This window comes from Protopterus annectens, chromosome 2.part1 (genome assembly GCF_019279795.1).
Source record: "Protopterus annectens isolate FY-2018-M chromosome 2.part1, PAN1.0, whole genome shotgun sequence".
In the NCBI taxonomy this organism is placed as follows: Eukaryota; Metazoa; Chordata; order Ceratodontiformes; family Protopteridae; genus Protopterus; species Protopterus annectens.
The window spans coordinates 270,723,533-270,750,903 of record NC_056729.1 but is presented as its reverse complement, the minus strand read 5'-3'; the positions used below and the strand labels follow the sequence as shown (position 1 = coordinate 270,750,903).

At 43.9% G+C, this 27,371-nt stretch overlaps 1 protein-coding gene across 1 annotated transcript in view; it reads left to right on the top strand.

The window, feature by feature from the left end:
- Positions 1–27,371, top strand: part of CENPE (centromere protein E) — a 3,008,010-nt gene that overhangs the window by 1,887,669 nt on the left and 1,092,970 nt on the right. The window contains exon 37 of the mRNA XM_044063442.1: positions 6,068–6,274. Coding sequence (XP_043919377.1) covers positions 6,068–6,274 — 207 coding nt within the window. The remainder of the gene's footprint in view (positions 1–6,067; positions 6,275–27,371) is intronic.

The following is a 27,371-nucleotide window of genomic DNA, read 5'->3' as shown; positions in this document are numbered from 1 at the left end:
TGCCAGAAAGGGAAGGAGGAACAAACTCGTCATTCTGACTTATTCGACTGTTCTTGGCTTTGGTCATTCCCCGAATGCTTCTTGGAACCCCCATGCCATTTCCTCTTAAACATCCATTTACATGCATTTTGTTGAGAGAGACCATTTATTTTGTTTCTTAACGAGCTTGGATAAGGAGTTAGAGAATCCCTTGAAAAACACAGAAAAGGAGTTCTGAAGATTCCCTGTATCAGCTTATTCCTTTCATCTTACATTTTAATTACCTGTGCAGCAGAGGGACCAAAAAATAAACCTCTGTCCGAATGTGAATCTTAAAATCTAATTTTTAACATCATCTGAGAGGTTCTGAGACTGAAACCATGCAAACCTCCTCAAAACCGTACCAGTGGCCATAGTTCTTGAATAAATCAACAGTCATACACACACTGTATAAAATGAATAGTGACTTGAACAGTAAAATTAGATTTAGAGCAGATTTTTCCATACAAGAAGGTGTAGATAAAGCATTTGTCATTCTATCACATTTAGAACAAACTTTAACTTATGAGCCTGACAATTCAATATTCAGAAAATCAGTTGCAAAAGCCTTCACTTTTTCCCCTTACTTAATAATTTTCCGTCTTTGAGAGAAAGTAGGATTGTCATTGTGTTTAGTAGCAAAAGGATTAACTAAAGCTTCAGCAGCAGGACCAGGTTTGGGAAGAGTGCATAAAAACTTAAGACTGAAGAATTTTACACATTTTGTCTACCTTTTTAGAGGCAGCTTGGCTGACTGTCAGGAAAACTGCCAGCAGTAACACACATGCCCTACAAATCTCACAGAACTGGAGGGATATGTGCAGGTTCTGAAAATTGCTTCTGTAACAGCTCATAGTATTTTCTGAGGGACTGGTAAACCTCGGTATTTTCCCCCTGAAAACATTGGCACATTCTAGAAATAGTCTCAGAGAAAGAGGGGCCCCACACTGGGAGAATCAGAAACTGAGCTCCCCTATGAGTGTGAATCAGAAATCTGAGGGGAAAAAAATGCATCTGTCCCTTCATCATCCTTTCCCAAATCAGTCATAAATCCCTTATGGAAAGAAGGTATCCCTCTTCTACCAGAAACTACTGATCCTTCTTGTAAAGTAGCCTAAATTAAATCTTGAGTTGGCCCAAGTAAACTGCTACTGTCTAAGGAAATGTGATGAGGAGTAGATACATGCTTAGTTTTCTGTTTCTTTTTAACAGAAAAACTGGGATCAACAGTCTTCTTGGCAGCAGCAGCTTCCTCATGGATGGGCTTAACATCCTGACAAAACAGGGTGGTCTTCCCTGTTCCCTCTCCCAGGGCCAACAAGTTGCTTTCCCTAACCCACTGAGGGGTCCCCAACAGCCACAGAAGATCAACTCCATGTCCATAGTGGCTGTAGGTGTTTCAGCAGAGGGCTCTGGGGTAAAAGATTAGCCTGAGGGTAAAGTAATGGCCACAGCAGAGTTGCTCACCTGCACCTGAAGCAAATTGCTGTCCTGCTGTGATGGCAAAGGCTGTTTGCTTAAATGTTTCTTTTTGTGGCTGGAAGAACAAGCAACTTTAGGATAAACACTGTTCCATTATCAACTCAAAAAATGGTGCCTCTTTCCGGCAAAACAAGCGGCACATGCAGGTGTAAAAACTAAGTCTTTAAACGTCGCTTTTAAAAGTCTTTTAAAAGCACTTTATTTTACTTTGTGGGCAAGTTTTGTAAACAAAATTTCTCCATGGAAAAAATGGTTTTCAGTTACTTTAATCTGTTTTTAAACTGGGAGGAGAAAAAAGTGCCCCTGTTTAAATGGTGTACAGTACAGTCTAATGGCAGTCTGTTAAAACGCAAACTTTTAGCTTTAAAATAACTTTCATGAAGTGAAGGGTATTTAAACAAAAATCATGGAAGTTTTTTCACCCCAAGGGAAACTAATTTGACCAGCAAAAGAACTGCACAAGCTGACCTATCCTCAGAAGCCTCAGATGAGCAGACTTTTTGGCCCTAAAGCTCTCTAGAGCTTGGCAACCTAAACGTGTCTTCTGGTTAGCTCAGGTTGAGCTGCCAGACAGTTTGGACATGTGGAAGGTGCCCTGAAGCTTTGGAACCTGGTCATTTGTATCATTGGCAGGATATAACCCATATAGCTAGGGCTACTACAGCTGTGATCAGTATGAGGGAACATCTTTGTTTACTCATAAAGATTATTTTCTTGGATCTGATATCAGTGTGAGGCATTTGTTTTTAGTTCTTAAGAAAATTAAGCATGAGTAAGCTGCATATACTTTTGGTGGGACCTATTGGATGCCTCTCTTCTGAAGTAGATTGATGACCTCTATTTTTGCTGTCTGTTTTTGATGGGGTAGAACATCTGGTAATGAATGGGAAGCAAGCTTGGGTGTTTCTTAAAGGGAATGTTTAGTAGTCTGGTAAATCCTCAAGGGCTCTGCTGTTGCTGTCTGGGGAAGTATCATTGAATTTCTTATTTTGCCAACAGTCTTTGCCTCAAGAGAATCATCTGTTGAAGGAGTCCTTGTCTGAAAACTTTTGAAGGGTCTGCCACTGGGATTTTCTGACCCCCAGATTCTTTGTTCCCTTCTGGTTCCTGAAAAAAGACATCTATGGGACAACAGTTTGACTGCAACAGCAGAAAGTGGTTTGCCCTTCTTTTCCATTTTGTGTAGTTTTTCTTTCACCTTTGGTCCAAAGAAGGGTTTGTTGGTGAAAGATAACTGGAATCATTTCACAAAACCAGAAGGTCTGAGCTTAGGTGCTGCAGTTAAGAAGTTATTTATATATTTATTATTATTGCATTTGTTAACCGGGAAAGTCTACTGGGCCTAGGTGAGCCCATTTTCAGTAGAGGCCCGGGGAGAAAAGCTTGGCATAACATTAATAGTACATACAGGAAAAAGCACAATATACAGTGTATATACAGTCTTGATGCATGGAAATATTAAAGACAATGGTACGAGTTATTTACAAACATTACACATCAATATTGTGTACAGTTTGATCATCTAGGATGGATTTAGTCAGGTAGGATAGCAGTTTTAATTGTTATTGTTGAAGTTTTGTAGGCATAATCAATTGAATTCAGCAAGTCAGAGAGCTCCCAAGTAGTGATATTGTATAGGGATATAGTAGTGGATCAGGTGTTAGGAGGTACTATTTTGGCACAAGTACATTGCCAGAGAAAAGAGTGGTGTGGTATGAGAGACGTTCTTAGAGAGCAGGATTACTGATTGTTCTGATAGAAGGTGGGAGGGCATTCCATAGTTTTGAGACTGTAAAAGAGTACAGCATTTGACCAGCTGCAAGGGTAGGTTTTTCAGCTTCATTGTGTTTTTGGATCTTAGTGGCCTGTTAGGGTGGTATGTAGTCAGTAAGGAGGAGAGGGAGGGGCATGTTGAAGGCTTGTATATGAGTTTATGTGCAGTGGTTAATTGTGAATAAGTGAGGTAGTGTGGGAGCTCGAGCCAGTTTACCTGTTATGCTTGTGCTAGCCACCCTGGCTTTCTCATCAACCATATCATGTACAAACCTCCTTGATAACAATGTAATGCTTAGCATAGTCATTTTTAATTTGATTTGGAAAACATCTGATATTAGCAACCTTCAGCAAGTCCAAGATCATCTCTGAAAGCTGGTTATATGCATTCAGTAATTGAGTCCTTACGACAAAAACATATTTCCCCTTATAGTCTATTGCTCTAGTATCCCCTTCTGACAGATGGGCTGGCTAGGCTATTGTCACTAGATTCATGTGTAGTCGCATTTAACACAGTTGAGTTTAAGTAAGATTTTGCTGTATTGAGGTCAGTCTATGGGAGGCCAGAAGATCTTGCCAAGCTTCCTCAGACTGGGTTCTGCCACATTAGGTTTTCATCATACCTGTTGCTTGACAGGGTCAGTCATTCAGACCATGAGTGGGAATCACTCAAGATGTAATTGAAACTGTCTGAAATTCCTCTTGCAGAATCAGCTCATCATATGCACAGGATTATGTGGACCTTCGCTCCCATCTACCTCATTAACTCCAATATCCATCCAGATTTGAGGTCCTCCAGAAAAATTGTGAGGATCCCTCCCTTTGCTAGGATTTGAGTCTGGTGTGAGGGATGTCAAGGGGGAGTATATGTGCATCCTTTTGCATGTCCTTTTCCTAAGTACCCCTTTGAGGTGAGTCTTCCAACTGTTCTAAGGAAGGATGATCTTCTAAGGTCTTGTATGCAACTCTTTCAGGGATCTTTGACCTGGCCATAGGGCTCCTGATTGAGGGTGTCTCTAATGGTATGAAAAACTCTCTTCACACTCTAATCTTAACTGTCATGGCACTTAACCTAGGTCCTGACTGTTCTATTCATTTTCCATTTTCTTGGTCTTGTTTGTATTCCTCTTTAACATCACATGGATACACGTATTTGTGTGTTTGATGGTACCAGCCTAGATGGTTGCCCAGTGGTTCTTTATATGAATTTGAAAGCTGCTGTGTCTGTTTGTACTGGAGCCATCTGCACTGTCCTTTGTATTGGCAGATATGTTTCTGACATTGTCAGAGCATCACCAGTAGTCTGCATCCGATGCACAGTGTTTAACACCAGAACTGGTGCTTGCACAGATGAATACCAAAGCATGACACAGAGAACAATCCTAACACAACTGAACACTCCCATTGCTGGATTTTACACTTCTGAGTAACTAGCAAACAGCTTCCTATTACAAGTTGCTCTCATTTTTCTTTCAGTCATTCCTTCAACTATACACCAGATGCAGTATCCCCTGCTAGTCATACAACAGTTGCTGAACTGCAAGTTCATGTGTCAGAGAGTAGTAGGCTCCTACTCGAGATTATTTCTTAATTCCAAAAATGGAGGATCAGTGAATACCAACTGTAAATTTGTCTAATTTAAACAGATTTGCTACAGTAAACAAGTTCAAGATATCTTCACTACAGTCCTTGGTTCCCCTTTTGTAAATGGATGCCTTCCTCCAATCCTACCTGCACGTTTTACATTTGTGGTGCCAGCAGGCAGTTTCTCAGGTTCTTAGTGGGTAGTTCTCCTTGTCTGGGTTTTCTGTGACATTTGGGATTTTCAGCAAGTGCCTGCTACCCATTTGTTGCAGACTCAAGTTTGAAGGAAATTTGCATTTTCCCTATCTGAATGACAGGCTAGATCCAGAGTCCTTGAGTTCTTTGTTCCAGCAGGCTGAAAATAAAATGCTGTAGTACTTGAGTGTAATAATCTCTCTGAGAGGACAAAAGTAGAGATCATTCCCTTCACAGCAGAAGAGATTACCAAGAGTCACCTCAGTATGTAAAACTATAGAGGAATTTCTGTATGAGATAATGTTGAGATCACAAAAGACTTTACTTATCTCAATGCAAATACAAGATCAAGGTAGAGGCATTCTTCAAAGCTCTGTATTGCATGCCGTCATCTATCCTGATGATCCAAAGCACTAGTTCACACGAACAAGATATAGTAGCAACTGAAGAACCTGTGCAGTCAACCTACATAATCACTTGATTGTACTAGTTTAATTTATCCCTGGAGTCATTAATGAAATGTATTTATGACTTCACCAAATTTCAATATCTGGAATTCCTGCTTCTTCACAGAACCAGACCAGAGCATAATGGTATATCGCAGTAGCCCATTATCATCAGCTTTTTGTTCAGTGCTTCTGATGACAGAGGGGGGGGGTCATTTTTGAAAAATGATGGCTATTTAATGTTTTGTATTAGCATTCAAAGCAGAATTAAATCCGAGGGCACTACAAATAGTGACACACAACAGTGTTGTGTTCTGTGAACAAAGAGAATAGGGGCTTTTTCATTCCTAGAGACCTTATTGGAGAATAGTATACATATCATCTTGTATTTAGCAGCCAAGTTATATGGTAGTGTGGATATTTTGTGTAGATGTAGAGGTGCCTGGAACAAATATGAGTGGTGAAAGAAATAAAGGTGTAAATGTAGTGAGCTTATTGTGACACCTTGGTAGGCTTGAACTGTTTTCCACCAGTATTTACATGTATTGTAACATTTCTTTCATTTTCAGATGCTACAGTTAAGTGAAGACCTGCAAGTTGTTACCAGAGAACGTGATAGACTGCTGTCAGAAAACCAAGAAAATGATGGAGCAAGTCACCTCCAGCATCTTATTACATCAGTTACTAAAGAGAGAAATGAGTTGCAGCAAAGTCTAGAGAACATTCGTTCTGAAATGGAACAGTGTAAGACTGACCTGCTGGAGAAGAGTGAGATGGTAAGTGAATATGGACAATTTATTTTGTAAATTTTGGATACTTTTTTTCAGCAATAATTTATCTTACACAAGTATTATGAATTGTTGCAACTGGATATTCCATTGTTTGCTGTTGTCTTCCATTTTATCAGCTTTTAGAGACTTTTTTGACAACTTGAAGTATGCTTGACAGTTAAACTCCTGTTTCTTAAAAGGCCTGATAAGGTTATACAAGGTACCCTAGATTCAAATATTTTCTTAATCTTAAAGCAGACTACCGCAGTTATTTCCTTATCTAAAACTTATGCTGTTAAACATATGATTAATGCTAACTAGGTTTCCTGTGAGAAGGATAGGAAGGCTTTTGAGAAGTTTGGAAAGAGTTTATTCTTCTGCTACTTTAACTTTCAAAATTTCAGTCTGCTAAACTGGGTTAAGTTAAAATTTTATTTGCTTCTTTTGAGAACTTGATAAACTTAACTGTTGACCTGTGTTCTGAGGTAAAAAAATAATGGAATGACTTGATTGCATCTGCTTCTCATTTATGCAAACATTCCATAAACTGTTCTTATGATTTTGCTGATACTGTCTCCAGAGCTGCTACTGCAGGGTCAGTCATAAAGATTTGCTCTATGTTCTCAAAATTTCTCAGATGTTAAAACTGAGATTGTAAATTCTTCCTTTAATAAGGATTGCTCTGCTTGGCCTGTCTGCTGCTGAGTTTCTTAAAATATTTGATGAATGGGGAAAATTGATTCAAGGAGTGACTCACATTTTCCAGCTTCCCTTTTCAAAGTTTAGAAAACTTTTGCTGTCTAATTCAGCACCCATTTTCAAAAAGCAGTTTAAGCAGCCAGTTGCTAACGAGCAGGACTTTAAAAGGCAGTGGCAAGGAGGCTCTAAAAAGAAAGAGAGAGGCCATCTAAAACAAAGGATAGCCCAGAAGAAATTACTACTACTATTACAGTTTACTCCTCCCACCCCACCCACCCCTGGCAATCTATCCCTCAGTCTAGGTCTTCATCTTACCCAAGAGCATCAGATTTTCAGGCCAATGGGTCATAGAAATCATCCAGCTGGAGTGCGGATGGCAATGGCAGCTTTTCTGGTTTTTAGGGGATTCTACCTCATTGTGTAAATCAAACCTCCCTGCTTCATTCAGTTTTGGAACAAATGTCTCAGACGGTTGTAGAGCTAGTGCCCTCAGATAAGATGGGCAACATTTTTATTCAAGTATTTTTCTGGTATCAAAGAAAGGGGGGAACTTGAGGATCAGTAACTCTCCTTTTTCAGTCTTTTTGTCAAGGTCTCAAACATCAAAATGTTATTCCTCCAAACCCGGGTATGGCTCATTCCTTTACTCAGTTTCATGGTGAAGTTAGACTTAAAAAGATGCTTTCCAACACATTCCAAAGATTTCAGATGGACTTAGTCTAGTTTACGATCATCAGTTCTCTCTCTTACTCTTCATGTATCCACTGCAGCAGGAGTATTTACATAGTGTCTAGTATGTAACAGCTTGAAGAACAGCAGCAAGAAGAAATCCACAACTGGCAACCGCAAAAACACAGGTTTAATAAAAAAACTCAAAACTCTAGTGCCTAGTGTCCAGTTTTAGTAAATGCTTATTAATAACTTTAAGTCATTCGCAGCTTTCCATATTTGGATGATTCTCGTGTACAGATGTTTGTTTTTCTGTTTTTTCCCCAATTGTCAAGTTTCCCTTTCAAGTATCATGAAACTCCTCTGTCTGGGGTTTCAAGTGAACTTGCAAAATTCTTCTCTTATCCCATCGCACAGAATAGTTTTTCTGGGATGTCTTCTGGATACTTCTGTATGAAGAGCCTTTCTTGCACTACACAAAGTCCATCGGTCCCAGCTTAATTTGTCTCCGACCTGCCCTGGTGTGCCCTGGTCAGAGCCGACACTTCATGCTACTTCAGTTCCGACTGTATCCCTGAATCTTTCGCCTCTGAAACATTCTGATGAGTACGAGTCTTGGAGCTGAATTGTCAGTGCCAGGACTCAAGGGGATGGTTCAACTCTGAAGTTATTGTAACAGTCTCTCCCTCTCAGAGCTTCAGCCCTCAACAGCTTGGATTCAAGACCGCCCTGTGATCCGAAGGCTATTAGTGCCGACGTGTTCCCATCTTCGGACAGGAGGAGATTTCACTCTGAGCCAATAGCAGCTTTGGCCTTCTAGGCTTTTGAGAGGGTTTTGGCTGTAACAAGAGGAAGTGCTACCGCTCAGCTTAGCTCCAACCCAACCTCAGTGAATAATTTGCTTCTTTCCTTTGCCTGTCTGACAGGGACAGTTAGCACCATGGGCTCCGAAGACTGCTTACTGCAAGAGTTCCCACTCTGATTCCTTCTTGTCGTCTGACCACCGATCAGTTCAATTTCACAGGAAACAGAAGTGGAAGCACATAGACTCATCCTCTGAGTTGTTCACAGACGAGACGGATTTGGGTTGAAGGTGAATGCTGCCATAGATCACTCTTGGAAGATGTTGCCTTCATTGAGATCCTACAGTTGATGAAGCAACAAGGGGGATGGTACACACATGGCCCTTCACCAGACGAGATCATGTTCTTGGAGGCCTTTGGTTCCATCTCAGCTTCATCCTGGGTAGTACTGGCCACTGATCCCCTGATGCGTCTTTGTGACTTCACAGAAGGCTTTAAACTTTCACTGTTAATGCCTCATTTTATGGTTCCACAGTTTTTGACCTAAAGGTAAAAGGCACACTAACCAGAAGTTAAGCTGGGAAAACCTCTCTACTGTGGGAATTCGCTTTTCCATCCTTCAAAGGGCCTTCTCTAGGAATCAGAGGGGTAGCAAGATGTCGTTCTGTAAATCACGTAGTTAGTACAATACTGATGGGGACATATCCCCTTTTGGCAGAAGAGGAGGTGACTCTAATGAATGTCACCCAAGAGGGAGAGGCGGATCACAATTTGGGCTTTTGCAGTCACTTAACCAAAAAGCCTTGCCAGTGCTCTTGAAAGGTCGCCTGGCTGTTGCACTCTGGAGGCAGTCAGGGGCACTTATCCATGTACCCACAAGCCTGGAAGAACACAAGATTTATGGATGCTAATCATAATTTCAAGAAGAGGCTCTCTTTCCTTTTTATTTCTCCCAATAAAAATGAAGTTGGTTCCTGACAATTCCACCCAGTCAACTGGAACCTGCAGCAACATTGATTTCCAAGCTTGGCAGTCACCAAGAAAGAACCTAGCCGAGGAAAGTTCTTCTATCCATCTTCATAACAAGGAGTCTCAGATGATAGATATGTTTGGGAGGCATGTTTATGCTTCATCGAGCTTTGCACTAAGGTCCTTAAACTATCTAATACATGTTATGAGATTTCAAAAGTGTCTGATAAAGGAACTTTCAGATACCCTGTCAGGATCCATATCTGAAGTACAATCATCTTGCCTCTCCTCAGTTGGCCACTCTACAGTCTATCTCAAACTTGTCAATGAGTCTCATCTCTCATGTAGCCAAAGGAACGACCCGAGCAGCGGGTTCAGGCATTTCTATCAGGAGGTATGCCTGGATGCGTTTGTGATTTTTGTGGAGCCTTTCATGTCATTTGTCAGTGCTTGTCAGAAAAGACCCTATCTGCCATGGGCATACATTTTTCCACTCCTTAGAGATCCTTTACCAGGAATTGGAGAAGTAGTGGAAAGATGTGGTTTAGAAAATCTCAAGGGCCTCATCAAGACACACATGGAGGTAGTTCTTCTAGAGGCAGTGGGGAAAACTTAAATGGTAGGCAACACCTTTGGGGCAGAGGAGGCCCACAAAACCAAGGGCCAGAGACACTTTCTTTGGAAGACCCTCTCAGTGCTACTGAAAAGAGGCCTGACTGTCCTATTCTGGAGGCAATCTGGGGTCCACTGTCCCTACACCAGAAATCCTGGTGAACAATAACATTAGATAACATGGGTGCAGATGATCATTTCCAGAGGCTACATTACACCCTTCTCCTTTCAACCTTGCCAGTACAAATAACCCCCGATGTTCCACCCAGTCAGAAGGAACAAGCAGCTATTAAAGTACAAAGGCTGCTAGAAAAAGTCATCCAAGAGGTCCCCCCAGACCAGGGAGAATCCACAACTTAAGGTTCTTCTTAGTATCAAAAAAGGCAGGGGACTGGAGACCCTATTTTGAATATCAGCAAACTAAACAAATCAGTTTGCAGCAAGTTCCAGTTGGCTGACTACTTTTGAGAGACTGTTTCATTTGCCTTTAAACTGTCATTTGATACCTTCCCCTGCCTAATATTCTAGGAAAGAGCGACAAAGGCATAGAGATGAAAAGCAGACAAAAGTAATGGTCTTTGCTGAAATCAGTGCTGCAGGTTAATTTTTTTACCCAAGGAAATTAGCTGTAGGCTGTCCTTTCCCTTCAGAGATTTCAGATTCCATAGCGCAGGTCTCCTCCTATAGCCTGAGGTATTTAATGGCACAGCTAACATGGGAGAGCATCTTGCACCATTTTCAGCCCAGACACAGAAAGCAGTCTGTTATTAGTCTGTCTGCTCCTTCCAAAATGATTTCTAGAACAAAAGTACACTTTTGGGCACCCTTGTTTCTTTTATTGTGTCCAGAATTTCTTGTTTAGCTTTTTTTCTTTTCTTTTTCTGTAATTTTAATTGAATCTGGATTGTTTTGTTTTGAGAGTCCTAAGAAGTAGGTTCAGGATGCTAACTTTCCAGGCAATGCTGTGGCTTTACTTTCAAAAGGTTATGTACTTAGCATATGCCCATTCGCAGAGAGCTGACCTATTTTTGAGATCCACGGTGGGGCAGTAGTATTTTCAGTTGACTTGCTTGTCTCTCCTATTTTTCCCTGGCTCTCAAGAGTATTTATGAAATGCTTAACCCTCATACCTAAGGAATCTACATATTCCCCTGTTTGGATGACTACTATCTCATCCTGACAAATTCCAGGGAAGAGATGCAAAGAGCCTTTGTCTATACCATCCTTTCAGTCCATTTTTTATCTAAATATTGCAAAATTAAGCTTTAATGTTCTGTAGTTGTATCTCACCTTCATTCTTGCATATGGGATCGGAGCTGATCCTCAGCTCCTACTCGGCCTATTTACAAGCTGGAATACTTGTGGTTGGCTCGTGGTTGGGTTGGTATCCCATGATGCACCAGTACAATCCCCAGATCTCGTTTGCCACGTCGATGAGTTTGGTTGTGCTTCTCTTTGGCTCTGGCTAAGTGATTGCTTTTATTTCCACTTTTTCGAAATTTCTTTGCTCTGTTTAGTTTAAAATAGTTTCATATAGTGAAGGTTGTTACTGCTTATAGTAATCAGTTTGCTTAGTTTAGTTATTAGAGTTAGCTTTTACTTGCGCCATTTGGTGCAATTTTTGGCCTTTTGTAGTTTGTTGGTATCCTGTGTACTGGTTTTCTTAGATTAGTAGTGTAGGCGCCTTTGTGCTCTGTTACTCTGTGTGTGTTATTAGACAGAGTTTTGGCAGTTTTTCCACTTGTTATTTAGCCTAGTTAATTAGCTTGTTGTTAGCATCGCTGGATTGCTACTATTGTTAACAGAACTACGTTCTGTTTGTGCTTGGCATAAGCCTAATTTTTTTGCCAATTCCCACTCATTACTGTGTTTCTGTTGAGTGTGTGATATCTTCTAACTTTCTGGCTCTGTTTCAGTTAGAAGACCCTATCTCTTCCTTGCCTGGGCTAGACCCGTTTAACTTAGAGGACATAGTCCTCATAGTGTCTTTTCCTTTCTGCAGGGCTAGGCCCGTTTAAATTAGAGGACCTAGTCCTCCTCCTTCCCTTTCTGTGTGTGTGCGTGTGTGTGTGTGTGTGTGTGTGTGTGTGTGTGTGTGTGTCCTATACTACAGAATGTCTAAAGAGAGTAAGGATCATAAGCCGTCTGGCTTTAAGAAATGTATTAAGTGCTCTCAAAAAATGTTTATAACAGATGATCAGGGTAACTGCATTTACTGTTTAGGGGCCATCCATTTACAGGAGACCTGTTTATTTTGTCATGCATTTAGTCTTAGGATGTTGCAGGAAAGGAAGAACAAGCTCATCCTAAAAGGTTGTCTTTAAACCTTCCTTCGAGGAAGATTTGTCTAAATCTACTAAGGGAAAGTCAAATTTTCTAAGAGGCCCTCCCTGGCACTGGCTGGTGTCTCGGAGCCACCTCTTAAAGTTTCAGAAACAGACAAATCCACTGTCTCATCAGCTCAACAGACCTCTGAGCCTACTGAGAGCGGTATTGTTATTGCAGTGTCAGTTCCAAGTGTTTCGTAGCTGACCTCTGAGACTATTGAGACAATTTTTCGGAGCCTGTCTATGGACCCTCTACTGGCCTCCTTGTTATTGAAGTCTCCTGTACCTCAGAGATCCCGATCTACTATGCCATCCAGGTCTTCCAGGAGTTTATCGGAAGAAGATGTGGAGAGGGTAGTGTTGAGACTTTTGAAGTCATCTACTTTGCCTAAATTGTTGTTGGCTCCGACCCAGTCAGTTCCGGTGCCACTCGAGCCTTTTCAACCCTTTGTGATCATTCCTCCTCCGAGCCATGCTGGTCTTTTGGAGCCGGAGTGCTTGGTACCACCGGTGGAGCATTCGGCTCCAGCTCCCCTTGTGACTGTTTTGGAGCAGAGTTCTACTCTGACACTTTTAGTGCCGTCCGTAGTGTCCAGGGGCCGAAGCTCTCCAGTCAGCCCCGACAGTGATGCTTAAAACCGAACTTCTTCGGTTCTGAATCTTCCTCTCGGCGTGTCGGCTAGGGTGAGTTTGGATCCTGCGTCTAACTCGGAGCCAGAGAGGTCGGCATTTGAGATGAGGAGTGTGCTGTCCCCATCGTCCGCTCCTACAAGAGGTACCAGCATTCTTCCCCCTAAAGCACCTACTCCTGTCTCGGCTCCTACTCCCACCAGCGGCAGCAGAGACCCTTAGCCTCAAGAGCCACTGGCTGGTGGCCCCCACTCTTCCGAGACCTCCCCGGAATGTCCTTCTGCGGGAGCCCCCATGGAAGAGGACTTGTAAGAGGAAGCATGTCGATTCCCAGGATGAGTCCTTGACATCTGACACTGACCTCGAGGAGAAGGAAGGGTCCCCCAAGTCGTCGTCTGATGTCTTCTTCGTAGACATCTTGGAGATCCTTAAACAGAGGTGTGGCTGGCCCACTGTCACCCCTTCTGATGAGAAATCAGTGTACCTGAATGTTTTCGAGTCTCAATCTTCTGTCTCTTGGGTGTTTCCACCCTTCGAACTGATGGATTTAGTTAGTCGAAAGGTGTGGGATACTCCTGATGCCACAGAGCCAGTCCCCAGGAGACTGAACAAGTCCCTTTCTGCCCCTCCAGGAAAATACTTTTTATCTAAAGGTGTGCCTGTAGATGCCATGATGGTGGCAGCCCCGAAGAAGGAGCTAGCTGAGACTACTTCTGTTCATCCGCCAAATAAGGAGTCTTGAATGATGGACAGATACAGGAAGCGTATCTCTTCTTCAGCGGCATTTACCCTTAGGTCGCTGAATTACCTTACTCACTATACGGGGCTTCAGAGAGATCTCCTTAAAGAGTTAGGAGACTCTTTACAAGGTACATGTACTGAGGGAGTCCCTGACAAGGTTTTTGCCCAGTTGTCCCCCTTGAACTCTGTTGTCATCTCTTCCATGTGGCTTATTTCGTATGTAGCTGATGGAGCGAGTAGAGCAGCGGATTCAGGAATTTCCCTAAGGCATCATTCCTGGATGAGATTGTGTAACTTTGCGGAACCATTTGTCTACCTTTACCAACGCCCCCTTCGGTTCCTCATTGTTTGGATCCAAGGTAAAGGAGACACTCACCCGGTGCGAGCAAGAAGGAAAAACACACACTGCCGTGGGAGTATGTTTTACTGTTCCCTTTAGACCGTACCCTAAGGGTCAGAGGAGTGGTAAGAATGTGGTTCAAGAAGTCCCAGAGGTTTTTCCAGGCGGCACAGGGTGACTCCTCCTTCAGAGGCAGAGGAGGAGGAGGAAATGGTAGACGTCGCCCTAGAGGCAGGGGCGGTCTGCAAAACCAGGGGGGTCACGATCCCTTTCAGGGCCAGCCTTACCAGCGCTCCTGATGTGTGGCCCGACTGTGCTTCTCTGGGGCCTGTTGGGGGTCACATTTCTTTGTATCCAGAAGCCTAGCTAAATATCACTCAAGACAAGTGGGTACAAAGAATTATTACCAGAGGTTATGTCCTACCCTTTTCTCTTCCACCTTTTGTTCCCAAGAAGATCCCGGATGTTCCACCCAATCACAGGGATCAGGCAACTGTAGAGGTCAACAAGTTGCTGTCAAAAAGAGTAATTCAAACCGTCCCAGCAGACCAAATAGGATCCGGAACTTACTTCAGATTCCTTTTAGTGCCAAAACGTACAGGGGACTGGAGGCCCATTCTGGACCTCAGCAGATTGAACATATCAGTAGAGGAGGACAAGTTTTGGATGGTAACACTGCAGTCTATACTCCCGTTGTTAGGGAAAGACAATTGGATGTGCTCAATAGATCTCCAAGATGCCTACTACTACATAAAATAGGACAGGGTGTCAAGGAGTCATCTACACTTCTGACTGGGAGCCAGTCACTACCAGTTCCGTGCTCTGCCCTTTAGTCTCACCACAGCCCCCAGGGTATTCACCAAATGTATGGCAGTAGTGACAGCTCACCTGAGATGTCGAGTTTTCCAGGTGTTTCCATATTTGGACGACTGGCTCCTGACCGCCTCCACCAGGCATCCACTTCTTCAGAGCAGGGATGCTACTATTCAGCTTTGTGCCCAGCTGGGAATCTATAAATTGGGAAAAATCTGCCTTATTGCCCTCTCACTCTTTGATTTTTATAGGTGCAGCGATAGACACAGTAAACATGGTGGCTCGTCTTCCTGCCGAAAGGGCCCAGAACCTGGTTCTTTAAATTCAGCGTCTTCTCCCCTTATGAAAGGTCAAAGCTAATATTATTCTGCAGCTCCTTGGGACCATGGCTTCCACCATACTATTAGTGCCACTAGCCAGGTTACACATGAGAATTCTTCAGTGGCTTCTGTCGTCCCAATGGTCCTTTCAGCACCTTACATTATCCCATCACATTCTGCTGCAGAATCTTGCAAGAAGGATCTCCTTGGGTGGACATTACCCAATCAACTGACTGCGGGCACTTCATTTGTTCCTCGCCAACCCGTTGTCACTGTAACCACAGATGACTCACAGGGTGGGGGGGGGGCATTTTCTAGGCAGGACTGTCCGAGGCACATGGCAAGATCACCAGGCTCACCTGCATATCAACATTCTAGAGTTGAGGGCAGTGCTTTTGGCATTGCAAGCACTTCACGACCTTCTTCCTCTGGGGACTATTGCAATACAGTCAGACATGTCGGTGGTATGGTATATCAACAAACAGGATGGACCCAGATCTTACCCACTCTGTCGAGAGGCCATGCGAGTTTGGAAATGGGCGATATCTTCCCAGCATTTTCTGGTGGCAGCACACTTTCCAGGGACGACCAACGTTATAGCTGACAAGCTCAGCCAGGCGATCCTGATGCCTCACGAGTGGTCTTTGAAACAGGAAACAGCGGAACAGATTTTCCGCAGGTGGGGACAGCCTTGCTGCGTCCGCACAATCAGTGCCAAATGCAGCAGCTACCTTTCCCTCATCACCCAGAGATGCATTAGTTCACGATTGGCCCCTGGGTCTCCTGTATGCTTTTCCTCTCATTCCCAAGGTTATTCAGAAAGCGAAACGGCTGGGAAGCAAAAGTGCAGTTGTGTACAATTACCATAAATGTAGATGTCCGAGTGTATTCACTGTTGCAGTCATTACATTTGGGTTATCTGCTTGCAGGTAGCCCTCAGCCGGCCTGATTATCAAAGTCTTGGGTTATGCGTCGGTTGCTGTGTCTTCTTCCATGACATCAGGTAGTCAGCCGACGCCATTGCATCAGTTTTTTCTTGCCCCATATGTCAGTTGCCCCCATAATGTTAAGCAATTATATACAAGGTTACACCTCCAACAAAAAGCAAATACACCAGAAAGCTTAAATAAGTAAAGAAGCGAGATATAGCCAGTAGAAGTCAGGGGGCTGGAGGGAGGGTAACCAGGACTGCAACAGTGAATACACTCTAACATCTACATTTGTGGTAAGTGTACACAGCTGTACTATGTTATTCATGTTTCACTGTTGCAGTCATTACATTTGGGTAGATTCCCAAAGCTAAGGAAGGGAGGAGGCAATTAGAGAGCATTAGGACCAGCTATTAGGCCCTGCAAGACTGCAGTGGCAAAACCAGCTCTTGATCTAGAAAAAATAGGCAAGTGGTGATGCTTGGTGAAGGTATGAACAGAACTCCAGGTAGCAGCTTCTAGGATGTCCCTGGTAGGAACACCTCTGAGAAAGGCTGTTGAAGGAGATGCAGCCCTGGTGAAATGTGATCTTATCCCCTGTGGGGTAGGTTTTCCATGTTGCTTATAGCAGAAATGCAATGGCCTATCCACTTAGAAATGGTTTGCTTTGAAATGGCCTTCCCCTCTGCCCCTGCAGCAAAGACAACTAGCAGCTGTTGAGTTTTCCTGAGAGGCTTAGTCCTGTCCAAATGTTGTCTGTGCACGTCCAAAGAGTGCAGTATTCATTCTCCTTTGTTCTGTGGATTAGAAAAGAAGGTTGGCAAATGAATGGACTGATTTAAGGGCTACACTGGATACCACCTTAGACATAAAGTAATGATTGGTCCTGAGGGACAACCCTGTCTGCATGGAAGATTATGAAGGGCTCCACTGCCATGAGGGCCTGTAATTCAGACATTCTTCTTGCTGAAGTGATGGCTAGAAGGAAGGCTGTTTTCCAAGAAAGGAATTTCAACTCTGCAGTTGCAGCTGGCTCAAAAGGAGCTAGGGTGAGCTTTTCCAGTACAAAGTTAAGGTCCCAGGCCGGAGTAGGGGCTCTCCTGGGTGGTCTTAAATTTTTGGCCCCTCTGAGGAATTGCTTCAGCAGGGGTGAGAGAAGAGGGGTGGCTCCATATTATAATATGCTGAAATGGTTGAGGCATGAATTTTAACAGAAGAGAAGGAAAGACCCTTGTGGAAGCATCTCTGTTAAGTATTGAAGAATATGCGGTAAGCTGGGCACTGTTGTGCCCATCCCCTAAGTCTGGCTCCAGGAGCAGTATCTTTCCCACTTTTCAGCATAGAATTTTCTAGTACTAGGCATCCTTGCCTTCAGAATGACATCCAGTACCTTCTTACTGAGGGATGGTAATGGAGAGCTCAGGTAATTAGCCAGGCTGCAAGGTTCAGGGTTTGAAGCTGGGGGTGCAGAATCTGGCCCTCCTGCTGGGACAGCAGGGAAGGGGTCTGAAGCAGGTGACATGGTTCCAGCAGTGACACACTGCACAAGAGGGGGTACCAATGTTGGCGTGGCCAGTCTGGTGCAATGAGTATTGTCCTTGGTTTGTCCTGTTTGATCTTTAGTAGAACTTTCGAGAGGAGAAGCAGAGGGGGAAAGGCATAAACTGAGAGGTTTTCCCTGGTGAAGGACAGGGCATCCACTTTCCAAGCTTGTCTGAGGGGAGCCCTTGTGCAGAATTTGTCCAATTGGTAGTCTTGAGGGGAGGCAAACAGGTCTATCTCTGGGCTCCTCCATTTGTTTCTCAACATGTTGAATATATTTGGTTCCATTTTCCACTCATGTGGGTCCATGAGATTTATGCTTAGGTAGTCTGCCAGTGAATTTAGCTTGCCTGGCAGGAGATGAGATTGTAGATCCACTTGGCAGCTCAAAGCTGTGTTCCGCAGAGCCATGGCTAGTCTACAGAGAGGGTATGAGTGTGTTCCCCCCTGCTTGTTTATGTACCACATAACAGTGGTGTTGTCTGTCTTTACCAGTAATTGTCCTGGAAGAATGTGATCCTTGAAGGCTGTCAGAGAATTCTATAGCAAACATTTATTTTTGACTGATATGCAGGTGCATTTGTCTCTGGTTCCATTTGCCCTGAATGCACTGCTCTGCCAAGTGAGCCCCCCCCCCCCCCCCATGCATAGCCTGATGCATCTGTTAGGGTTTGGGCGGCAGGGGCTAGAGTGAATGGCAGTCCTTTGTTGTGGTAGCAGGCCTCTGCCCACCAAAGGAACTCTGCCTTTATACAAGGAATGATAGGAATCATTGATTCCAGGTCCTGAGAATGTTGACACCATAGGCTGTTTAGATACCATTTTAGTCTCCTCATATGCAGTCTTCCATATGGAATTTGTAGGATGCAAGAAGCCGTGAACCCCCAGAGCTTGCAGTATTTTCCTTGCAGATAGCTGGGTCTTTTGTGGCCAGTAGTTTGAAGTAGGCTGTCAGATAAACTTGTTTCTCTGGCGTGAGGTAAGCCATTTGGGAAGTTGTGTTCAAGCTTGCTCCCAGGAATACAATTTATTGGCAGGGTACTAGATGAGATTTCTTTTCGTTTATGATGTACCCCAGTGAGGTTAGCAGTTTCTTTACAAATGCCAGATAAGTTAATAGTATGTCCTGGCTTTCTGCCTGAATTAGGCAATCCAGGTATGGGTATATTTGAATATTTATTTGCCTGCAGAATGCAGTGACTGGAGCGAGGCATTTTGTGAATACCCTGGGTGCAGTAGAGAAGCCAAAGGGCAGTGCAGAGAACTGATAGTTCACGTAGCCTGCTCTGAAGCATAGGTATTTTCTGCAAGATTCCCTTATTGGAATGTGCAGGTAAGCTTCCTTTAAGTCCAATGTTTCCAACCAGGCATTTTTGCCTAGCATGCGAAGCAGCTGATGAAGAGTTAGCATTTTGAATTTTGGGATTACCAAAAAGATGTTTAGGATAGATAGGTCCAAGATAGGACGCCAGGAGTTGTCTTTTGTGGGTACCAGGAAAAATCTGGAGTAAAAATCTTGTCCCCATTCCTCTGCTGGGACAGGTTGAATAGCCCTGATACTTAGAAGAGAGAGAACCTGCTGTTGAGCCTCTGCCCACTGATTTGGGGGTAGGTCTGGCCAACCATTTAGGGTTGGTAAGGTGTGGAAGTGGAATCTGTATCTTTGGGGAAACTATATTTAAAACCCATTTGTCTTGGGTAATGAGTTCCCAGTTTTTTGCATGCAGGGCGATCTTTCCTCCTAAAGGAGCAGGGCTTGGAAGGCTTAAGGTTAAGTCATTGTGACAGTTTACCATAGGGGGTTGTCTTACTACTTCCAGCTTTGAAAGTGTGAGCCCCCACTGCTTAGGCCTCTGAGTACCTTGAGACTGCAGCCTAGGTGGTCTGCTGTTCATGGGTTTGGACTGAGAAGGCCTGGAAGAGACAGGAATCTTTGAAGGCCAATGCCTACTCAATCTGGGAGGCTGTACTTGCAGGAAATCTTTAACAGTTTGCATAGATTTATCTTTTTCCATCATCTTTTTAAGTACTACTTCTGCTTTGTTGCCAAACAGGCGGACTTGGTTTAAGGGAGCATCCAGTAATTTAGCTTTAACATGATCTGGCAAAGTTTGCTCCTTAAGCCAAGCAGGCCTTCTAAGAACAGACCCAGTGACAGCAGCCCTCCAAGATGCCGCTAAGGAGTCAAAACCACATTGTAAAGTATGTTTACCCACTTGTTCAGCAGAATGCATTAAATCCTGTATTTTTTTATTTTCAACACTGTCTGGAATCACCATCAATTTCTGTTTAAGTAATGCAATAATATATTGCTGATACTTTTAACATATGAAACTGGCAGTTTAAGGCCCTAATGGCCAAAGTAGCAGAAGTGTATACCTTCTTACCCCATCTGTCCAGGATCCTGGAGTCTCTATCAGAGGTGGTAGGGTTTTTGGCATTAGTAGCCTTAATGCCCTTGGGTCCCTGTGAAATGGTCTCTGGGTTCGCAGTAGGATTCTTAGAGGAACTTGTGAGAGTCAGGTACTCTCTAATACCCGTCAGGTTTCTTGGGAGCAGGAGGTAAAGTATCTGGAGCCAGGCTAGATTCCAAGAAGTCGTCATCTACAATGTCCAGTACAGGAGGGATAGCTAAAGTCCTGTGTTGAGGTAGGAGTAAGAATTCCCTAAGCCTCTTTGGAGTCGGAGTAATCCTGGCTTTCCCAGCGTAAAGAGTGTGCAAAGTTTCACCAAAAGAGAAATCATCTGGAGGGGAAGCAGGGGGAATGGAGTCCTCTGCATCAGAATCTTCATAGGTAGATAAGGGCAAATCCTGGTCATCAGAAGAAACAGAAATTTCAGAATCCTGATCAGAAGGATTAGAAGGAAAATCAGGTGTAGGTCTCTTAGAGGGAGAAGGTTGGCTTCCCCTAATTAGAGTAATAAGGTCTTCGGCCATTCTTTGTTTTTTAGGCATATGGGCCTGACCATGTGGTTTGGATGTCTGTTTTCTAAGCATGGATAGAATTTTAGGCTTTGAAAAAGAAGATGGCGTCGGTTTGATATGCAAGTCAGCGGCTCTGGACCCATCCAAGGTAGAGACATTTGCAGGTTCCATAGTCAAAGAAGCATCTCGCAGCATACCGGACTCCGAATGGGTCTCAGTAGAGGCCTGCGAATCTGAAGTAGTGGGTATTAGGGGCTGCGAAAGTGCCTCGCTGAGTACCGGCGAACTGGTGACTAGCTTAACGGAAGCGTCTTCGGCAGCTTTGGACCTATGCAGTCTGTCTTTATCTTTACGATGTTCTTCGTCTTCCATTGCTGCAGTCCTGACTATTGGGTATAGTCCGCGTCCCAGTCGGCCCGAATACCAGAGTATAAGGCTGACGTCGGTCAGGGCGCATTAGACTGACGTCAGTACGTCAGGGTACTAATGCGCATGACCGACGTCATATCCTCAGTCTTTTTTGCCGCATGGTCCGATGCAGAAGCAGTTTTGCGAGTGCAGGTTGGCGTACTGAAATATTTCCGAAACCGGAGTTTCAGACCGAAACAGAGTTGGCTAAGTACCCGTTGGGAACATTTTGGTTTTTCTTGCCTCAGTATTTTACCGGATGTCAGAAAAAGTGAATAACTGTATTTCTTGTGGGAAACAGATACCTCATAGGGATTATCATACCTTGTGTATACCTTGTTTAGGGCCTGAGCACGACGTTGTTGGTTGCCGCTCTTGTGCTAGGTTTAACAAACGCACTATTAAGAGGAGGTTAGACTGTGCCAGGTTAGTGTTTGGGAAGCGTTGCAATTATAAAATGCCGTCGGATGCTCCGACGCCCGCTTCCTCCAAGAAGCGCAAGGATAAAGCAGTGAAGCCTAGGGTTGAGGAACCGGCAGTCCCGGACGTCGGTTCTTTGGAAGGCTCAGTGGAGCCGGAGGTTTTGCCAGGAGTTTCCATGGAGTCCCAGGCAGAAACTATACTCTTACAGGATGTGCCTTCTCAGGAGGTAGGCCAGGCTGAGGGGGCTTCTCAGGTGACTGTTCTTCCTTCTCTTCCTAAGGTAGTTAGGGCCTCTCCTTCTGTTGCCAAAACTTCTATGAGAGGTAGGCCTACTTCAGCTTCAGTGGGAGCTTCTCCTACCATTTCCGGTTCTGTACCTAAGAAACATATGCTTAAGATGGCAGAAGATTTGATTACTATGATTAGGGGTTCTATGCCCCCGCCTGATAAGAGGCCTAGGGTGGAATCTGAGTTTGAGAGTTTTGAACAGTGTTCTGAGGCTTCAGAATCTTCTGTGGAAGATTTGCAGGAGTATCCTACCTATTCTGATTCTGATGTGGATGATTCCACTCCTACAGCGTCTCCACCTGAGGATTTCTCATTTTCAGAGACTTTGCATTCCATGAGGGAGCACTTTAAATGGGAAGGCCAGGATTACTCTGACTCCAGGAAAAGGCTTAGGGAGTTCTTGTTTTACCCCAGCATAGGCCTTTAGCTATTCCTCCTGTGTTGAATGTGGTGGAAGATGTTTTTGCAGAGGCTTCCCTGAACCCTGACTCTTTGCCTCCTGCTCCTGTTAAGCCTGATAGGTATTATAGGGTGCCCAAAGCTCATAAATATTTGTTTAAGAGTCCTAGGGCGGACCCAGAAACTATTTCCCAGGGACCTAAGGGTGTAAAAGCTTCTGTGGTTAAAAATCCTGTCCCCACTGATAAAGAGGCGAGGGCTTTGGATAGGTGGGGAAAGAAAGTGTATACTTCTTCCACTCTAGCCATGAGAGCTTTGAATTGTCAGTTTCACATGTTAAAATATCAGAATTACCTTCTTTCACAATTGAAATCTAAGGTGGATGCTTTGGCGGAAGGTATTGAGTGTAAAGAGTTGCTGGATTTGGTTCCTGTGTCTGAACAAGTGGGTAAGCATTCTTTGCAATGTGGTTTTGATGCTGTACAGGCCTCCTCGAGGGTGGCTGCTATCAGCTCTGTTCTTCGCAGGCATGCCTGGTTGAAGGATCAGAATTTAGCTGAGCATGTTAAGACAAGGATTTTGGATGCTCCTTTACAGTCTGATGTGTTGTTTGGTTCGCCTGTGGAAGCTGTTTTAAAGAAAATGGAGGACAAAGCTAAGTCTATGCAAACTGTTAAAGATTTTTTGCAGGTGCAGCCACCAAGTTTAGTAGAAATTGGCCTGCTAAGGGGTGGACATATCCTGCTTATGATTCTCAGTCTAGGGGTAGGTCTAGACGTGGTAGGGGCAGGGCTCAAAGTTCTTTTAGGCCTAGAACAGGAGTTCACCTGCTCAGACTTCTGGTGAGGGCAGGGGTCAGTCCTTTCGTAAACAGACCCAATGACCTGTTTCTTCAGCTGCCAGCAGATTCACGTCTGGCAGCTCCTTTGGGGAAGACTGTCTCTTTTCAAAGAAAATTGGGATTTAATTACTCAAGACAAATGGGTGTTGGATATCATTCACCACGGTTACAGGTTTTATTTCCATACAATGCCCCCTTTCAAAGGCATGCCAGACGTTCCTCCTCTACAAAGAAAAGAGGCTCACAAGCAAGTTTTACAGTTACTTCACATAGGGGCCATTCAGCCAGTCCCTGTGTCAGAGAGGGGCCTAGGATTTTATTCTCGCCTGTTCCTGGTACCAAAGAAGGGGAACACGTGGAGACCAATTTTGGATTTATCTCTCCTCAACACGTTTTTGGACATTCCCAAGTTCAAGATGTTGACGTTACAACAGCTTTTACCTCTGCTGGGCAAAGATCACTGGATGGTAACTTTAGATCTCAAGGAAGCTTACCTTCATGTGCCTATAAGGCTAAGTTGCAGAAAGTATCTGCGGTTTCGAGCTGGAAATTCTCATTATCAGTTCTCTGCATTGCCCTTTGGCTTATCTACTGCGCCCAGAGTATTCACGAAGGTTCTGGCTCCAGTGATAGCTTACTTCAGGCTTCAAGGAATTCAAATCTATCCTTACTTGGACGACTGCCTGATTCTGGCTCAAGAAAAGGAAGATCTTCTACAGCATCTGGAATATGTTATAGCAGTGCTAAGATGCCTAGGGTATTCTGTGAACGAAATAAAGTCCAGTCTAGTACCCTCTCAAGACATGTGCTTTCTGGGTGTAAGACTGAATACAGCAGCCCAGATGGCCTTTTTAACCCCGGACAAACAAAAGAGTCTGTCACTTTACTTCCATCAACTATCTCATCAGTCCGTGCTGACTGCAAGGACAGTCCTTCAAGCATTAGGGTTCATGGCATCTTGTATTCTGGTGCTTCCCAATGCCAAACTGCATATGAGGAAGCTACAATGGTATCTCAAAAATGTATGGACACAGCACTGCCAGGATTTGGACACTGTCATTCAAATAATACCTTGCATTCAAAAGGAATTTTTGTGGTGGGCTCAGGAATGTCACCTAAACAAGGGACTCTCTGTGACCCGGCCAGAGGCAAGTCAGATTCTAACGACAGATGCCTCGGACATTGCTTGGGGAGCTCATCTAAATGGAAAGTGGATACAAGACAAGTGGCCTGCCAGACTACAGCATCTGCATATCAACATGAAGGAGATGTTAGCAGTCCAGTTTGCCTTAATGGCTTTCAAGGAGTTACTTCTTCCAGGGCAGGTGTTGATTCTAACAGACAACACAACTGTCATGTGGTACATCAACAAGCAAGGGGGAACACATTCTTATCCTCTATGCAGGCAAGCAATGATTTTATGGGAGACTGCGCTAAGCTTGCAACTAACTCTTCAGGCAAGGTTTCTGCTAGGAGCACAGAACTCCTTAGCAGATGTGTTAAGCAGACAAATCATGGATCCCCACGAGTGGAAACTGGATCTTCATGTATTTCAGAAACTGACAGTGTCATGGGGAACTCCAGACATAGATCTGTTCGCTTCTCCACTAAACCACCAGCTGCCAAAGTATTGCACAAAGGGGTTTCATCACACAGCTTGGAAAGTGGATGCTCTGTCTTTCAGTTGGAAAAACCTTCATGTGTATGCCTTTCCACCACTACCGCTTCTTCCAGAGGTACTATTAAAGGTCAGACAAGACAGGCCAAGGATGATTTTGATAGCTCCAGATTGGCCTCGGCAACACTGGTACCCACTTCTACGGAGTCTGGTAAAGAAGCCTCCATGGCCTTTACCTCTGATTCCTTATCTGTTATCTCAGAAGGACGGTCATCTGCTCAATGTCAAGCTTCACTCTCTTCATCTCACAGCCTGGCATATTCTGTGTTGAAACACAGCAGGTCTCAACTTCCTCAACAAGTTTTAAATGTGATTATGGAAGCTAGAAGGCCTAGTACTAGGAGAGTGTACGCAGAAAAATGGAAGAGATTTTTATTTTGGAGTACAGCAAAGAATTTGGAGATTTCAGAGCCTAATTTGAGTGTGGCTCTTCAATATCTTACTGAATTATTGGACAAAGGTTTGTCCTTCTCTTCCATAAAGATTCATGCTGCAGCAATTTCAGCTCACTATGATTGTGACCCACCTTTGTTTTCGCATCCTTTGTTCAAGCAGTTTCTTAGAGGGGCAAAGAATATAAGACCCCCACGTAGACCTCCTACTCCTGCTTGGGATCTCAATTTTGTGTTGGAAAAACTTACTCTACAACCTTTTGAGCCTGCAGCTACTGCTGAATTGAAATATTTGTCATGGAAGACTGCTTTTCTGTTGGCTATTACTTCTGCAAGAAGGGTGTCTGAGTTGCAGGCCCTTATGGCAGTAGAGCCCTTTTTGATTTTCCATAAGGACAGGGTATCATTATGTACTAATCCTTCCTTTATGCCTAAGGTGGTTTCTAGTGTGGCTTTAAACCAAACTATTCATTTGCCTACGTTTTTTGCAGATCCTCAAATTAAAGGGGAAAAGATTTTGCACACTTTAGATGTACACAGGCAATTGCGTTATTATTTGAGCAGGACTAAGAATTTTAGACAGTCTCAGCAGTTACTTGTTTCTTTTGCTTTGAGTTCACAGGGCAAGCCTGTGTCAAAACAAACTATTTCTAGGTGGATTGGCTTTTGCATTGCATTTTGTTATTCCCATCATGGCAAGGAGATTCCAGCTGGGATTAGACCTCATTCCACTAGGGCTACTGCCACTTCAACAGCATTTCTAAGGGGGGTGGCAACTAAGGATATTCTGGAAGCAGCTACTTGGAGTTCAGTGCATACTTTCTCTAGGCATTATCACCTTCCTATATACTCTAAGACTAGGGCTGGTTTTGCCACAGCTGTTTTACAAGGCATGTTGTCAGCTCCTGCTACTTTATAATTTGCCAGCCTCCCTTACCTCTGCTTTGGGATTCTACCCAATAGTCAGGACTGCAGCAATGGAAGACGAAGAACATAGTACAGTTTTGTACCTACCATAAATGTAGATGTTCGAGGATTCCATTGCTGCAGTCCAATTTACCCTCCCTCCTTCCCCTCTGTGTTTAGGGGTGGTTGTGTAGGTGAGTTTACATGCTTATATTTTATATATATATATATTGTTGTATATATTATACATGTTTTTGGTGCAGGTTGTTTTGGGACTTGTCTTTTTGGGTCTTCTGACATCTGGGGCAAGAAAAGACTGAGGATATGACGTCGGTCATGCGCATTAGTACCCTGACGTACTGACGTCAGTCTAATGCGCCCTGACCGACGTCAGCCTTATACTCTGGTATTCGGGCCGACTGGGACGCGGACTATACCCAATAGTCAGGACTGCAGCAATGGAATCCTCGAACATCTACATTTATGGTAGGTACAAAACTGTACTTTTTTTCGTAATGTCTGTAGTCAGATGTCTTATTGAAGCCGTTTCTGGATAATTAAACCGAGTACCGAAATAGTTTGATGCGAAAATGAGCCGACGATGAATAGTTCGAGGATTGAATAATGCACAAAACCGACAGCAAGAGACGTCGTGGTCTGGGCCTAAGCAAAGAATGCAGTACGGATGAAAGTCTTTATTAGGTATTTGCTTTCCACAAGTAATACAATTGTTAACTTTTACTTACATTGTTTTAGAGCAAGAAAAAGGATCCTTAGATCTTTTTGAAAACTTCGGTTGTGAAACTCAAAAATGAAAATTTCAGGAATCTGCCAACCGCCACTTTGCGAACTGCTTCTGCTTCGGGCACCGCACGGCAAGAAAAACTGATGTAATGGCGTCTGCTGCGTGCTTTACACCCCTGACTACCTGACGTCATGGAAGAAGAGACGACATCCGACGCAGGACCCAAGACTTTGATAATCAGGCCGGCTGAGGGCTACCTACAAGCAGATAACCCAAATGTAATGACTGCAACAGTGAAACATGAAGATCTGATCCTTTTTGCTCCTTACTGGCCTCGTCAGGTTTGGTTCCTCTTCCTCGGGCCTCTTCTCCCAGATGATCCTTGGATTCTGGACCCAGTTCCAGACCTGTTGACTCGCATGTTAGGTTCGCTTCACCCCCTCCTTGCACACCCTCAATTTGACAGTGTGGCTGCTCCAGTTCCATCCCTAGTCAGGCTTCACGACTTCTCGCCTTTCGTGACTTTTATCCTTACATCTTCTCATAAACCTTCCACTAGGAGACTATATTCCAGTAAATGGAGAAGATTCTCTCTTTGGGCGGTGAAAATGGATGTTGACCCCCTACGCTGCCTCCATTCCAGTATTTTTGGAATTTTTTTCTGAGCTTTTTCACCAAGGATCTGCGGCTTCCACTGTCAGAG